A 16,333-nucleotide genomic window follows, 5' to 3' on the forward strand; every position below is an offset into this window, starting at 1 on the left:
TTAAAAAACTGCTATACTGGAACTCTGTGCCTGAATGGATAATGGAAGTAGATTCAATAATAACTTTAAAAATGAATTGGATAAACACTTGATTGCAGGACTATGGAAAAGGAGAAGAGGGATTGAGAGTAATTGAATCCAGCACAGGCACGATGGGCTGAATGGCCTCTTTTGTTGTTGTATTGATCTACAATGTAATTGTCTGGCTGCAATGAGTAAATATATCCTGTTTTGACCTTAGATGTTAGCATCTGCTTGCCTGGCCAGAGACTAAAGTGAGTTCGCAACATACCCAATCACCACTAACCACACCCCTGTTCCACACTGAAGGCTCTTTTTTTTTTTAAACAAGCATTTCCAGTACTGGAAAAGAAAGACAACTGAAACTACCTTTACCTCCTCTCCCCACACAAACTGCCCCTCTCCCCATTCCTTCTCCCTCTTTACACACAACCTGTATCCCTTCCCCACATAAATTGACCCTTCCCCCTCCTCACATACACTACCTATCACAACACTACTCCCAACACAAAGTGTCCTTCTCCCCCCTCCCCCCATATAAATTGACCTTTACCCCTTCCATAAATACACGTTTATTGAAATGAGGGACTGCCATCAGATTTTAATTCATTCACTGCAGGATTATCTGGCAACAAGAACATCCAGCTCTTACTGACGTAATTTGTCTAGAAAACTGATCATTCAAAACCAGCACTATCGTGTTACAGTATCTCCCATTATTGTTTGGCCTGTCAACTTTTCACATTTGGATTGCATAACTCTAAATCCAACAAAAATATACATAGCTATGAAATATAAAACATATAGCATGGAAACAGCCCATTCTGAGATTTATGCTCCACACAAACTTCTTCCTACCCGTCTTCATATCTGCTGATATCCAACACAATTTTCTATTCCTTTCTCCCTCATCTGTTTATCTAGCTTCCTCTTATGCATCGAGTTCAACATTATAACCACTCATTGGGTAAAGAAGTTTCTCCTGAATTCCCAACTGGATTTATTGGTAAACATCCTATATCTATGGCCCCTAGTTTTGGGTTTGTAACAACATTACACACAAATTCACACATACATATTTTAAACTGCTAGATTTGGGAGGCCCTCACGGAACCATCTCCATCAGCTCTACAATGATAGCAGTCCACAGAGTGATTAGAACAAGCCAAGGCAATTTAAAAGGAACTTTTGTGAGAAATTCTTGTGGGCATCCAGAGGAAATTCTTGTGGGCATCTGGGGGAGCAGGGAGCTCGGGTGTGAAGCTCCATTGATTTCTTCATCCCAGCAGTGGGATCTTCATTCCAATCCCCTCCCTCAGCACTAGCTTCACACTGGGAACCAATCCCCTAGCCTCCTGGGCAACCTTGGGCAACTGACTGTTGTGGGTTTCAGGCATGAAGCAGCAGTGGAGTGTTTAAATGAATCCCAGGAGGTAAAGTGACCCAGGACACATGATGAACCCTCAGCAGGAGCATCCCTCTTCTCCTTCCCCCCTCCCTCCGTCAACCCACCCAAGTTAAAAGTGACCCCCTTATGTAGTTTACAATGAAAGAAAATGCTTGCTTAAAATGTCAAACTTTGGCAGGGGTCTCCTACAAATTTACAATTTGTGAAGCACTAACTTACCTTTTGTTCTTGAATCTGAGCCTTCACTACTTTGAACTCAGCTGAAGGTGGCTTTTGGTTCGCTACGAGTTCCTCGGTATCCATTAGCCAGCTGATTAATGATTCGAGCGCATCCTGAAACCTCCCACAATGCACGAGGGCTTCCTGCAGCTTGGCGGCTCGTTCTGCAACCTATTAAACAGAATACACAATCCCAATTAACTGGAGTGCACACAGCAGGCAGTGAGCTACCTGTTTAACAATGAGAGAAAGAAAGAAAATAAACCTTTGTTGTTAAGGTGTTCCATCGTGTATTTGCTTCTTCAAGGTTGTGCTCCAACTTCTGGATATTGGTGTTTTTAGCAGCACTCTGGATCAATCCTTGTCCAAGTCGGTTAACTTCTTGGAGCAAAGTCTGAAGTGGTTCAATTTCTTCCTTCTGAAATACCTGTATTTTGTAAAGGGAGGGAGGAGGATTACAATATACACTGGATTAGTCAATTAGATGTGCCCTCCCATGGACGACTATACAAAAATAAAAGCAGGGAAAGTTTCAAATCAAATAAATAGAAAAGTACAAGTCCGATGTCAAATCATTTTTGTGCCCTCATGATACAGTCCCCACGATTTACAGTCAATGCTTATCCCATAGTCCCATTTATATTGGGCAAATTACATTAATTGCTTGCTAGTGCCATACATGTCAAGTACAAAGATGCTGCTTAAACCACATTAATAGTTCTTCTGATATCACAAAGGCTCAGTACACATAGTGACAGAATGAACAATGTGCGGAAGAAACAAAGGAATTCATTTTAGCAAACCCTGCAGCCAGATTTTTTTCCCCAATTTAAATTAATCTCAACCTGATTAATTTCCACAGTTATTCTGGTAAAAACTAAAGTAAATCCTTTAATGGGCATCGAATCCAATCAACTTTTAGTCATCTCAGCTGGAAAATACAACATTTGAAAATAGTTGCTAAGCCAAGAACAAAACTGAATATTTAGCTGAATGCATGATGAAATTCTGCGGTTCATTAAACTTCTTGCACTATTCAAAATAAAACTGAGCTTATTTACAATGTTCTATACCACAGAGCCATCAGCAAACAGATTGTTAGCTGCTCTTCAAACATCCTTTCTTCTGTCCTTAAATTCTTTAGAGCTCCTTTAGGATCATGCATCATCTGCTCCACAGACCCTGTGTACAATCTTGCATAGTATCTCTCCTCTAAAACTCCTGAAGTAGGTGACCAACCAAAGACAAAGTTCCCTGGGCCTTCCACCTCATTCCAAGCTCCAAACCCCAGCCCGAACAACAAAACATTTAAGATTTTTTTCTACCACCTCGAGCAAAACTTCATCAATCTAATCCCATTCTGTTCGCTATTAATGTAACCTTCAATACTATTCCTAAGCTGTTTAAATTGACATCTCAAGTGAACTAACATGAAATCCGTTCTGTCCACCACCATTCTACAGGTGGAAGTGGTGAGAGGAAGTCTCATCACCATTTCTACTTGAAGAGCATTCACATGGGCCAAGATTTTAGGGCCCCGCCGTGGTGATGTGGCCAGCCATTTAAATCTCCATACAGTTCGGCTGGGCCGTAATATCCTGCCGGGCAGAAGGGGCTATAAAATCCTGGCCATGGTGTTCATGCAAACTCTCGGTTAAAGAATGTACTGTACTGGATAAATAATGGTCAAATGGGCCATTCCCTTCCATTTGATAAACCTGGAGGATGATTTCCCAATCTTTGCTTCCTCAATCAAGGCAAGCTCTGTTCAGCCAATGGCCCACTATAATGCAGAGTTCCATTACCTTGTCCTTCATTGTTATTTTAATCCTCTGTCTCACTTCCACTCTGACTGCCCTGTCCTCCGTTTCTTACATTAGCTCAGTGAACGCTCGAGGAACAGTACCTCAGCTTTTCATCAGACAATTCAGACTCATTTCAACAATTTCACAACCACTGCTTCTTTCTTTGGAGGACAGGAACTGGTAATGACTCACTTTTGTCATTTACACCTCCTCTAGACATCTTTTATTTCTGTACTTGTCCTGCTGTCACCCACTTTTGCCTTGCACCATCATTTGTCATTGAATGTCTCCTACCTTCTGACCAATCCCAATCACAGACCTCCCCTTTGTACTCCCCACTCCCCCCACCACCCACCCCTCCCCCCCACCAATTCTCAGCCTGTATTTGATTAAAACCTCTCACATTTCTAACTTTTTCCAACGCCAATGAAAGTTCATTGACCTGAAACATTTCTCTCGCCACTTGTGTTGAGTATTTTCAGCATTTTCTCTTTTGATTTCAGATTTCCAGAATCTGCAGAACTTTGCTTTTAAAATGCCTCATTTGAAGATTGAGTACATCACATTGCACTCTATTTGCTGAGTGCAGTTAATCAGTAATCATTACAATGTACAACCAAATTTAACCTTGTGGAGAACAGCTTCAGTCACCTCTTAATTCCTTTTCTTTTTTCACCTTTGTTAATGGAACATGGATTATCTTACATTTATTCCTGTTGTAATGTGCCACAACAGAGCACAGACAATCAAAGGATCTAGAGAACTGAGCTGATCTTTTCATGACTCACATGGCCATACAGTTCACTCTCAGCAAATTTATAATTAGTCACTCATATTATTTATGAATCCTCTATACAGCAGGAAACACAGAACAGATCTGTTCCTGACTCCATTAGTCAATGCCCCTCATTACTTTCTAATGTCAAAACTATTTTCAACCCAACTAGTTAATTTACCATTAATTCCACAAATGTTTATCTTCTTTAAAGGCCTTACTGTGGAATTCAACCAAATGACCTCTTGAAAATCAATGTCAATGTCTGTCCAATACAACTTGACTATTAACTTAGGTCCTCAATGATTCCAGGCTGCTAATCAGAAACAAAGTCCATGTGGCTAGTATGTGACCAACAGAAATGATGGTTTGATTTTACAAAAGACAGTTTGTTATCATTAACACATCATAAACTATTTTTCCATCATACATCACTGTTTCGCATCTTCACTCTTTAGTTACTTTAGATACTATTTTTGGTTTGCCTGTCCCAGGCTATTCTATTAGGTTAACCCTTTGTTCCCACATCCCAAAGAATGTTTACACTTGCGTAGGTGTCCAAGTGAACAAATAGTGTGCAGCCCGTCATTGAAAAGAACTTGACACTGAATTTACTTTGTCAGAATGTGGAACTTCTATCAGATGGAATGGCTGCAGCAAATAGAAAAGATGCATTTAAAGGGAAGATGAATAAGGACATGAGGGAGAAGGAAACGGAAGGAAACACTGATAGGGTTAGACGAAGTAGGGAGGAAGCTCAAGTAGCACATAAACACTGGCATAGACCAGCTGGGCAGAGTGGCCTGTTTCTGTGCTATAAGTATTACATACTTCAGCAGTTCATTCTATTACATGCTTCTTCACATTTTCAGAATGTGACAGAACAACACTACAATAGACTTTAACTGATGAGGAAGTTAACTAAATAGTGAATTTAAAAAAAAAATTGTTCATGGGATGTGGGCAGCACTGGTTAGGCCAGCAATTATTACCCATCCATAATGCCCTTGAGAAGGTGGTGGTGAGCTGCCTTCTTGAACCACTATGGTTCATGTGGTGTAAGTATACCAACAGTGCTGTTAGGGGGGGGGGGAGTTTCAGGATTTTGACCCAGCGACAGTGAAGGAATGGCAATATATTTCCAAGTCAGGATGCTGAGTGGCTTGGAGGGTAACTTGTAGATGGTGGTGTTCCCATGTACTGCAAGGTGCTGCCCTTGTTCTTCTACGTGGTAGCGATCATATGTTTGGAAGGTACTATATGAGGAGGCTTGGTGAGCTCCTGCAGTGCATCTTGTGGATGGTACACACTGCTGCCACTGTGCGTCAGTAGTGAAGGGAGGGAGTGTTTGTGGATGTGTTGCAAAGAACTTATATACAGTAGCAAGAAAATAACATGCATTCTTTCCACAGTAGTAGTCAAGCTTAGTCATCGCCTCCTGTAGTAGAAAAGGATAAATAATTTGCAACTGCTGTGGTGAACTCAAATATATGCAATATTCTTAATTAAGGATGCTTTCTTTGCACTCCCCATGGAAGCTTTCTCTCTGAAGGCTTCAGATAGGGTCCCCACACGTTAAAAGCAGCTTCAGAAAGTGAACCAAGATCAAGCAGATTTAAATAACAAATATTAAAATTAACACTCTCAATCAAATATTGAAGGAACGCACAAAATCTTTGTATTCAAGTTGAATGGCTTGACCGACTTCATCCGTGTCCCCACTCCCCTCCATTTGACGTAATTCTCAGGCAACCTAACACATTTTCTAACAGTTGTGGCAATGTAATCTGTGATATAACTCCTGTGAGAGGAGCTAGACTTTAATCCTTTATGTAGTGCGATGCCATTAAAAAAAAAAGCCCATACCCTGCTAAATATGAAAATGCTTCTTTCAAAGCAACTATCACTTGTAAACTATCATTGTCTCCAACCCTCAAATTTTAGACATTATTGCCAATTTAATTAAATAATACCACAGAGCACAGAAGTCTGGTGTCCATGCTGTGCTACATCTGAATCCAGCGCAGAGGAAATGCCAACTGCCTGATCAATTTTAAATATCTGCTGGTTCATTTCATGGAATCCAACAGCTCATTTAAATTAATATATAAATTGGATTGTCTGGCAATGTCACAAATTTAAAATTCTCACCCTTGTGTTCAAATCTCTTCCTGGCCTCATCTCTCTCTAACTTTGTCACCTTCTCCAGCCCGACCACCCTCCACAACATAGTAAAGGCTATGGGTCCCAACATCCTGGCTGTGGTGCTGAAGAATTAATTGTGCACCAGAACTTGTCACACCTCGAGCCAAGCTGGCATCTAACTGATAAAGTGGAAAATTGCTGTTATGGCCTGTCCACAAAAAAAAGGACAAATCTAAACTGGCCAATTACCGCCCTGTCAATCTACTCTCATTCATCAGCAAAAGGTTGGAGGATGTCATTGACAATGCTATCAAGAAGCACTTAATCTCCAATAACCTGGCCACCTATGTTCAGTTAACTGGACCAGACTAGCCATATAAATATTGTGGCCAAAAGGGCAGGTCATAGATTGGAATTCTGTGGCAAATAACTCATCTTCAGACTCCCCAAAAGTCCACTATCGACAAGGCACAAGTCAGGAGTGTGGTGGAATGCTTGCCACTTGTTTAGATGAGTGAGCTCCAACAATACTCAACAAGCTTGATGATCATCCAAGAAAAAGCAGCTACATGATCGGCACCCCATTCATCATCTTAGACATCCACTCCCTCCACCACCGCCCCACAGTGGCAGCAGTGTATATCATCTACAGATGCATTACAGCAACTCATCAAGGTTCTTTGACAGCACTTTCCAAACCATGTCCTTACCACTAGAAGAACAAAGACAGCAAGTACATAGGAACACTACTGTCTCTGAGTTCCCCTCCAAGTCACACACCATCCTGACTTAGAACTATGCTGCCACTCCTTCACTGTCACTGGGTTAAAATCCTTGAACTCCTAATCAGTACTGTGCTTATACCTATGCCATACAGACTGTAACATTTCAAGGAGACTGCTCAACATTACTTTCTCAAGGGCAAGTAAAGATGGGCAATAAACGTTGGCTTTACGAGTGACACCCATGTCTCATGAGCAAATAAGATAAAATCTCAGCGTTTCTTCAATCCTGGGTTCTCTCTCACTACCAATTTTCATCAGTCCACTAATGGTGCCTGTGCTTTCAACTGCCTAGACTCTAAACTCTGGAATTCTTTCCATTAACCTCTCCAAGCTCTCTCAAGCTTACTATTTGACCAAACTTTTGAACCCCTCTCCTAAAATCTCCGTACAGTACATGTCAAATTTTGCCTGATTTCTTGTGAAGCACCTTGGATGGTTCTACTACATTAAAGGTGCTTCGGAAATGCCAAGTTGTTGTTGAGTTGTAATTTTGGAAAGGAAACATCCGTGAATCTATGGAACAGATTGATTTAGCACCCCTTGGGTTTGACATCACATGGAATGTTTGTCCCATTGCAACTGCTGCTGTCTTCAGTCTCAATGTATCTATATTCAGCGGCTGGAAGCAGGACACCCTTCTTCATCCAACAGCCCAAACTGCAGCCAGGTAGCACAAATAACATGCAGCCATCTGCAAATGGATACTGAATGCACTGGTCTGAGATCAGTAGCAAAAGAGTGAACTGTATCCTCAGTTACTGCATCACAATCTGACTCTTCAGAGAACACAAAGTTACAGAGTTGAACAAAGTATTCTGTTCATACAATTCTGACAAGTTGCCTGCTCCCAGAGTGAAGATGAACAAACGCAAAGGACACCCCAATTCCACCCTGAATTACAACAAATATAGGACTTGCAACAATCTCACCTCAGGGTTTAAACAGTTGAACACAGTATAAACTTTAACCTGACAGATAGGGGAGATGATTTTAATTCCTCACTGGCAGGATTGGTAAACAGATGACACAGGTTTAAAGCAATTGGTGAAAAAGAGGGGAGATGAGGAGAATAAAAGCAAAGGGATACTGCAAATCTGAATTAAAAATATAAAGTGCTGGAAAAAAACTCAGCAGGTCCAGCAGCATCTGTGGAGAGAGAAGCCAAGTTAATGTTTTGAGTCAATATGAGTCTACTTTGGAAGCTGAGATGAGGAGAATTTTTTTAAAGACACAACGAATGGCCATGATCTGAAATGCATACCTGAAAGGGGAGCGGAAACAAATTCAATTGGTAACTTTCAAAAGTAAACTGGATAAATTCTTGAGAGAAAGGAATTCACAGGGCTACAGGGAAAGAACAGAAGAGTGGCATCAACATATGCCCAACCATCTTCAGCTCCTTCACCAATGACCTTCCTTCCATCACAAGGTCAGAAGTGGGGATGTTCGCTGATGATTGCACAATATTCAGCACCATTTGCGACTCTTCAGATACCGTAACAGTCCATGTCCAAATGCAGCAAGACCTGGACAATATCCAGGCTTGGGCTAACAAGTGGCAAGTAATATTTGCACATTCACACAAGTGCCAGGCAATGACCATCTGCAATAAGAGAATATCTAACCAGCCCTTGGCATTCAATGGCATTACCATCGCTAAATCTTCCACTATCAACACCCTGGGGGTTACCATTGACCAGAAACTGAACTGGACTAGCCACATAAATACTGTGGCTACAAGGGCAGGTCAGAGGCTAGGAATCCTGCAGCGAGTAACTCACCTCCTGACTCCCCAAAGCCTGTCCACCATCTACAAGGCACAAGTTAGGAGTGTGATGGAATGCTCTCCATTTGCCTGGATGAGTACACCTTTAACAACACTCAAGGAGCTCAACACCATCCAGGACAAAGCAGCCCACTTGATTGGCACCCCATCCACAAACGTTCACTCCCTCCACCACTGACACATAGTGGCAGCAGTGTGTACCATTTACAAGATGCATTGCAGGAACTCACTATGCCTCCTTAGACAGCACCTTCCAAACCCACAACCACTACCATCTAGAAGGACAAGGACAGCAGATAGATGGGAACACCACCGTTGGAAGTTCCCCTCCCAGTCACACACTATTCTGACATAAAACTATATTGTCATTCCTTCACTGTCGCTGGGTCAAAATCCTGGAACTCCCTCCCTAACAGCACAGTGGGTGCACCTACATCCTGCGGTTCAAGAAGGCAGCTCACCACCACCTTCTCAAGGGCAATTAGGGATGGGCGATAAATGCTGGCCTAGCCATATTCCATGATTGAAAAAATTAAGAAATTGGGTGTCTCTGAAAGCACAGGTACGATGGGCCAAATGACCTCCTTCGCCATTATTTGGTTCTGGGATATCCCTTTCTTGTATCACTGCGAGATATCCACTATCTCCCATATAAAAGACTGAGAAGAAAGTTTAAATTGCTTTCTTCTGAAATAGCTCTGAATTTCTTCTGAAGTAGCAAGGATTGAAGATCCGACCTGCTTCAAAAATTACATAAAACACATCATATATATTTTTTAAACATGCCTTATTTCATAGGATGCTGGTGGTTGGCCAGCTTGTGGTCACTTCAGTTTGATTACTGCCAGCTGGAAGTAGCCTGTCTGTGTGTACAGAAAATACACATCATTTGTCTCACTCTGGTGCCACCTCAAAGGCGATGACCCTTTCAAGGGACTTCATAATGAGCTTTAAGCTACAAAATCCATCCAAGCATTAATGATGCTTCACAGTGGCTGTCAAGGTGCAAGGTGATAGACCGCATTACTCGAGATTACCAACTTACCCAGAGGGCAGGTCTCTGTTGCAGCAGGCAGTGCAGCTAGGCTATCACTTGCTGGCATTGGAGAACAGCTCCATGTTCACAGCCTGTTTGCCTGCCTGCTGGAGTCTTCTCCCAGGTTGAGTGCCCCATAGCTTTCTACTGCCGAGCTCCAACCTCTGTCTTTGCAGCCTCCTCACAGTCACATAAACTCCACTTGCTTCCAGCCTCAAGTCCTATTGTGTCTGCATTCCTTCTAGACCCAGAGAATCCAAGCCCACTAGTCTCAGGACCTGCTACCTCCCTAACCAAATGCACCCACCCCATCTACCACCAGCACCCCCCACCCCAACCCCGCCTCCCCCCACCTTAGCACAGATCTCAACACAAGATCTACCCCAAGGTTTTGTCCTTCACTCTGTAACAGTAGCTCCAAGAGAAGACCTCTTCTCCCACACTCATCCTGACTCTCTTCCACCTAGTCCGTCAATCCACCTCCAACAGGCTGCAATTCTGGTGCATGCCTAGAGTTTTAACCAAGGTAAGGGATACATACAGAATAGATCAAAGCAACATGAGTGAATTACAAGGACTGCAAGATATATAGGAGACTGGAAATGGAGCAAAGGGGGAAATGTGTCTAAAGATAGATTGATGAGATGTCAGGGATAGAGATGGCAATGGTGTTAAAAAAGAATGTGAAAGCATGAAAGAGAAAGAAAATGAGTGAGAGCGAGAAAAAGAATGAGGGAAGAGAAAGAGTGAGAAAAAAGAGGGAGAGGAGAGAGAAGTGAGAGGAGGAAGGGACAAGAGATAAACAGAAAGAAAAGCACGAGGTGAACAAGGAGAGTTAATGGGGAGACTTGTTTTATCAATCAGCAACACCATTGGATATCGTCAATATTAATTGTACTACACAAGCTGCTAATCTTGAAACTGCAAACATTTTGAACATTTACTGGTGGTGTGCTTAGGTGGTGCATTCCCAAATTAAAGCAGGATTCTTGCAGAGCAGGGACAGAACTTTACTTACTCAGTTTCTCTGCTGAAAGAACTGTGAAAATGTTTGCTTTTCTGCGTCATTTAAGTTGTGGATACGTCAGATGGACAGGGGATGCGGTGGGAATGGGGTGACAATACTATGTCTCTGTGTTGCATATTTATCAAAAATATCAGCAACGTTAGGTTGGTGGCGAAATTTCTTTTAAGGTACTAAAATCAATCAACTCAACTAACTCAGTGAAAACCTGTGGCACTGAGACAATAGCTCAAGTGAAACCCAGCCCAGTAATCAATCTGTGTCTGTCGTTTTTTTTTACCTTGAAACGTCTGCCAAGTTCTTCATTACTCTGAAAGCTAAGAGCGACTAAATTGCATTGTACTGTGATGACATAACCCTTCGGTTCCATTTCTGACGTACAGGCAAAAAGATTAAAAGGGCCTTTTCAAAAAAAAAGACATCAGCTCAAATCATAGTATTTCCCCCAAACCGCAAAATGCCACAAAGTCATGAAGACCTTTAGCCAGTGAGGTTTGAGAAATGATGATTATACAGATATGAATGACGCTGTGGGGAGACATGCCACCACAATCCCCGGTTTCTGTTAAGTGAAATATGTTAGTGTAAAGGTACACCAGGACATGACGAGTAACAGACACCAGCTGGTTAATAACCACACAACAAACAGCTGGAACCTATCAGTCATGTCACAAGCTGCCTCCAGCTTACAAAGCCACATTGCTCACCCAATCTAATTCAACCATATTGAAATTTAATATTCTAAAGGTTGCTAGGAAACCGGTTACTCGGCAGTGCTGAAATAAAACAAAACGACGGAACTTCAGAAAGTGTCATCAGAAATCCTTTCCCAGCGCCTTGTATGCGAATACACCCTGTTCTTCACACAACTGTTATCGTTACCTTATCAGTGAAAACCCCACTGCTGTTCGCATCAGACTTTTCTATCACTGGTAACATCCTACAGTCACACACCTCATCCATAACTGGAGTGTTCTCATAATAACCCTTGCTCTCAGAGTTCAAGCTTTCAATAGCAGGAGTCATTTCCTCAGGAACAGATAATAGGACATCTGGTTCCACCAGTGCCTGCATATGGTCACATTCTGACAGTGTTTCAGATTGACTTTCGACCACCGTATCCCAGTAACATGTTTCTTGGGTGGATGCATTCTCCTTTCCATCCTCTGTTGTTGGTTTTTCCAGGTCTACCTGTTGTATCTCCGAGAACTTGGACATTATCTCTTCTGGTGTCGATGTGAAGTTGGATCTGCCATCAAGGATTTGTCTGCCAATGCAATTTCTCTCATTGTATTCCACAGTCTTTGCATTTCGCTCAAAAATACAGTCTCCTCTTGCATTACATTCAGAAACCAACTCCAAGGCCATAATGAGCTCTGCCTCTTCAGTTGAGGAGACTCCATAGTCACTCTTCGTGATAGAGGGCATACTTTTGGGAGCTTGTGATAACATTTGCTCTTTGTCAGAGTTGGACCCAATTCTTTTGGCTTCATTGTCCCTTGTTAAATGTACCCCATCTGTGGAGGACAAGCTCCTAAAACGGATTTTATCACCGTTCGCCAACTGGTACCTTTGCCCTTTACTTGCAGATGGGCTGGACAGCCCAGAGTCCTCCTCTGAAGTGAGGGAACCAGTGGTCCCCTTGCTTCGGCTCCAGGTGGACAAAGTGGCAATGTCCGCATTTTCAGAAGGCGAAGCTTCCGCTCTGCTGGAGTAGTCTGCGAAGGGCGGGACAAACGTTCTCCAGGATCGCCGGTTCTCCTTCCTTTCTGCCACAGCTTTCATCTTGGGAGCACCGACTGATCGGACAGCATCACTGTTGAGTTTCAGGGCGTCGAAGATCATTTTCTCGTCCAGTTTGCTGCTCTCCCTGGCTCTCAGCTCGAGGGCACTGGGGACCGATAGCGCTCCATTGCCAGAGAAGGTGGCAGATTCCAGTGTCCTTTGGCTGTATGGGAGGTAACGCTCTGTCAAATGCCTCGATGCCAGGCTGCCCTTTGAGCCCGAGTCTATCTGTTCATTCAGTCTCACCGTATCATAAATGGATCTTTGGGGAACATAGCAATCTTCTATATTAATGTCCTCTTCCTCAGTCATCCCGACACAGACTGGATTTTGACGCAAGCAATCAGGCCTACTAAGTGGTTTCCCCATTTTGTCGTCTTTTTTTGTTACAGCATTATGTAGTTGCTCCAAGTTTTGAAAAAGAAAATCCTTTCACAATTTTAAAGGTAGCCAAATAAAATCAAATCTACAAAAACATGGAGATTCCCAGTTAAAGCACGTGTACACTTTTTTTCCATTGTAAAGTGTTCTATCCACACTTAATAAAATAATAGAAATTTCATGCATCGAGACTGGATTTAAGGACGATTTTTTTAAAAAAAATCCAGTGCAATCGTGACTGTTTAACTTTACCTGATTGTAATTTGGTGCAAAGGAGAAAATCAATTCTGCAAATAAAGTGCGTAGACTCCTCTCAGTTTGGCAGATAAGTTAAGTTCAGAAGGTCTTTCAGTCAAAGATTCCATGGCATTTTTTTCCTCTTTCAACCCCCCTGTCCTCCCACCCCCTGCCCCCTCAATTCTTTTTAGCAGCAAGAAGGCATGGAGAGAGGCACTGTAATTTCATCTGATCTCCATCACCCCAGGAACTTTTCAAAGGAAGGAATGTTTAGCTGAGCACAATAGCTCTGCTGATGTCTCAGTGATTACGCTCAGTACACTTGTAGGCAAAACAATTCACAGTAACAACAAAAAACACCCTTTGCATAAGAAAACGAATTCCAGCAGTGTATTAATCAGTGTATTAGCTTGTGTTCAAACCAAACGTCTGGGATGAAGGAATACGATCAGATAAATCAAGTCGTTTTTTTTTTAAAAAAGGGAAACCACATTTTCTGCTGAAGACAAAGCCACAACAAAATACCAATTTGTTTTTTTTATAACACGTACTCCTTCTGTATATTATTTAAGGATTGGCTTCTCTCTCATATTAAGGCTCGGTCTGCAGTCTTTCTGTAAGTCTGAAGCAGAGTCCGCAGGCTTTATTGTGATAGCAAATCTTCCCCACTGCAGCCAACTCAGTGCAAACGTTTGAGAACAAACACTGTAAGAGAGCTCTTTAACACGCTCATCGCAGTAGAAAAAGTTCCAGTCGTGCAGCCGCTGAGGCAGAGTTTCCAATCGAGGGCAAAACCTGTCATCGTTCTCCAAAATAATCTGTTTCAGTCACAGACCCCAGGTACGGACATTGGGAGTGCGAAGCTGCTGTTGCAGCTGACTGTCACTGACGCTCCCTCCGCACAGGCACACACACATCGCCTCTGGAGAGGGGAAACATCGGAGCAGGCGGTTTGTTAAAGGCTGAGCAGACATGTACCGTTCAAAGCTGATGAAAGAGCTGTCCAAGCTCCCTCCCTCCGCAGCTGAGAAACCTTCAAACAGCCAGTTAAGTGACGCCCCTTTCTCATCCTTCAGCCAACATCTGCCGCACTCCGGGTTAGTGCAATCTATAAACATGGCTCGCTGCTTTGACTCCAGCAGCCTCTCCTGTCCGTACCCGCCCCCACCAATAACGTGCAGGTTTTCTTTTGTGTGCACGCCGGAATCTCACCCTCCTCGTTCCTTCCGTTTTCCGAAAAACGCTGAACTATTTTAGATGCAAATCTGGTGAATCCTGGGCTCTAGCTCAGCTCCCCACTCCCGAGCTGCTGCTGCTGTCCACACAGAGAGAGCAGCGATACAATGCCAACCTCAACAGAATCACAGCCCATCACCCTGCTCAGCAATGGCTTTTTGGAGGGGGATGGGGAAGAGAAGAAATGAGACCCAGTATGGGGCACTCCTGATCTTGGGTGATTGTGCAGCTTGGAGAATCTTAGATCAGCCTTATTGTACATTGTTCATCATGGTGAGTCAGTGGGAATAAAAATAAGGGGGAGATGTACAACGGACGGCAAATCCGACCCACACAACTGCCCAAAAGTCAACATTAGCCCCAGGGAATCATAGAGGCTTACAGCACAGAAGGCGGCCATTCAGCCCATTGTATTCTTGGAAACAGCTATCCAATTAGTCCCAGCCCCTCCCATCCCCTCCCCACACCTTCCCTAGTACCCTACAGATTTTTCTTCTTACATACTTAACTGATTCCACTTTGAAAGTTACTACTGAACAGGATTTTTAAAAAAAACACTGGAACCTACAGTGACCTAAAACACTATTTTCAGAGGGAAAGGGAAGGGGGGGGGTGTTGTGGTCGAGTGAAGGAGAAACACGGAGATGGTTAACAAGGGAGGGGAGGGAAGGGGAGGGAGGAATCTTTGGCTTTAAAATCACACTGACTGCTTCCTCAGCAACAAGACAATGCAACTCCACTCCAGAGCTAGCTGTGATTGAAAGAACCTGCCTCCTAACAGGTGACAAGGAACATCGCACTGATCTGTCGACACTTGAAGCAACCTCTCAGGTTTCAAGTTAACATTTGCTTTTAACTGTGATCGCCGTGCCTCACTGTGGATTTGTGAAACACGGGGTAGGTTGTTGTCCAGTACTCCTTTCTGCCCTCAAGTCATACAGTTTTCACTGTGCTGCTGCTCCCATCACCTGTAGCCTCCTCATTAAACAGGGGAATGGCAATGTCTACAGTGGCTCCGCGGTGGCCACTTTTAATTAGCTCCAAGATACTCCTGTTGTCACAAAAATACAACCATTAGTGGTGCAAGGTTACTCAGTTCCTGACATTCCAAAGAGTGAGGCAAATCAGAGCAGAAAAATCACATCCAATCTTTATAAATCACTGGTTCGGTCCCAGCTGGAATCGTGTGTTCAAGTCCAGGAACCACACATTAGGCAGGATGTCAATGCATTGGAAAGGTTGTGCAGAAGATTTACTAGAATAAGACCAGGGTTGTACAGAGACGGGAGAAGCTGGGAATGTTCACTATTCTAAGGCGAACAATAAGAGGAGATATAATAGAGGTGTTCAAAATGAAAGGTTTTGATAGAGTAAATAAGGAGAAACTGTTTCCACTGGCAGTTGGGTCAGTAATCAAAGATAATTGGCAAAAGAACCAGAGGTGAGATGTAAAGAACTTTTTATGCAGCGAGTTGTTGTGAACTGGAATGCTCTAACTGAAAGGGCTGTGGAAGCAGATTCAATAGTAACCCTCAAAAGGCAATTGGATAAATACTTACAAAGGAAAAAAACTGGAGGGAGAAATCAGGGGAGTGGAATTAATTGGATAGTCTTTTGAAAGTTCTGATACAGGCACAAGGTGTCAAATGGCCTCCTTTTGTGCTGTATGATTCTTCTCTCCTCTGCAAAA

The 16,333-nt window shown here is 43.0% G+C and overlaps 1 protein-coding gene across 4 annotated transcripts in view; it reads right to left on the bottom strand.

Annotated features, from left to right (window-relative positions):
• dst (dystonin) overlaps positions 1-16,333 on the bottom strand; it is a 576,136-nt gene that overhangs the window by 104,232 nt on the left and 455,571 nt on the right. For all 4 annotated transcript variants that reach the window (XM_041188904.1, XM_041188906.1, XM_041188907.1 and 1 more), the window contains 2 exons: positions 1,914-2,075; positions 1,649-1,819 (listed from right to left, as the gene is read on the bottom strand). In XM_041188904.1, the coding sequence (XP_041044838.1) occupies positions 1,649-1,819; positions 1,914-2,075 (333 nt within the window). The remainder of the gene's footprint in view (positions 1-1,648; positions 1,820-1,913; positions 2,076-16,333) is intronic.

This window comes from Carcharodon carcharias, chromosome 5 (assembly GCF_017639515.1).
Source record: "Carcharodon carcharias isolate sCarCar2 chromosome 5, sCarCar2.pri, whole genome shotgun sequence".
Lineage (NCBI taxonomy): Eukaryota > Metazoa > Chordata > Chondrichthyes > Lamniformes > Lamnidae > Carcharodon > Carcharodon carcharias.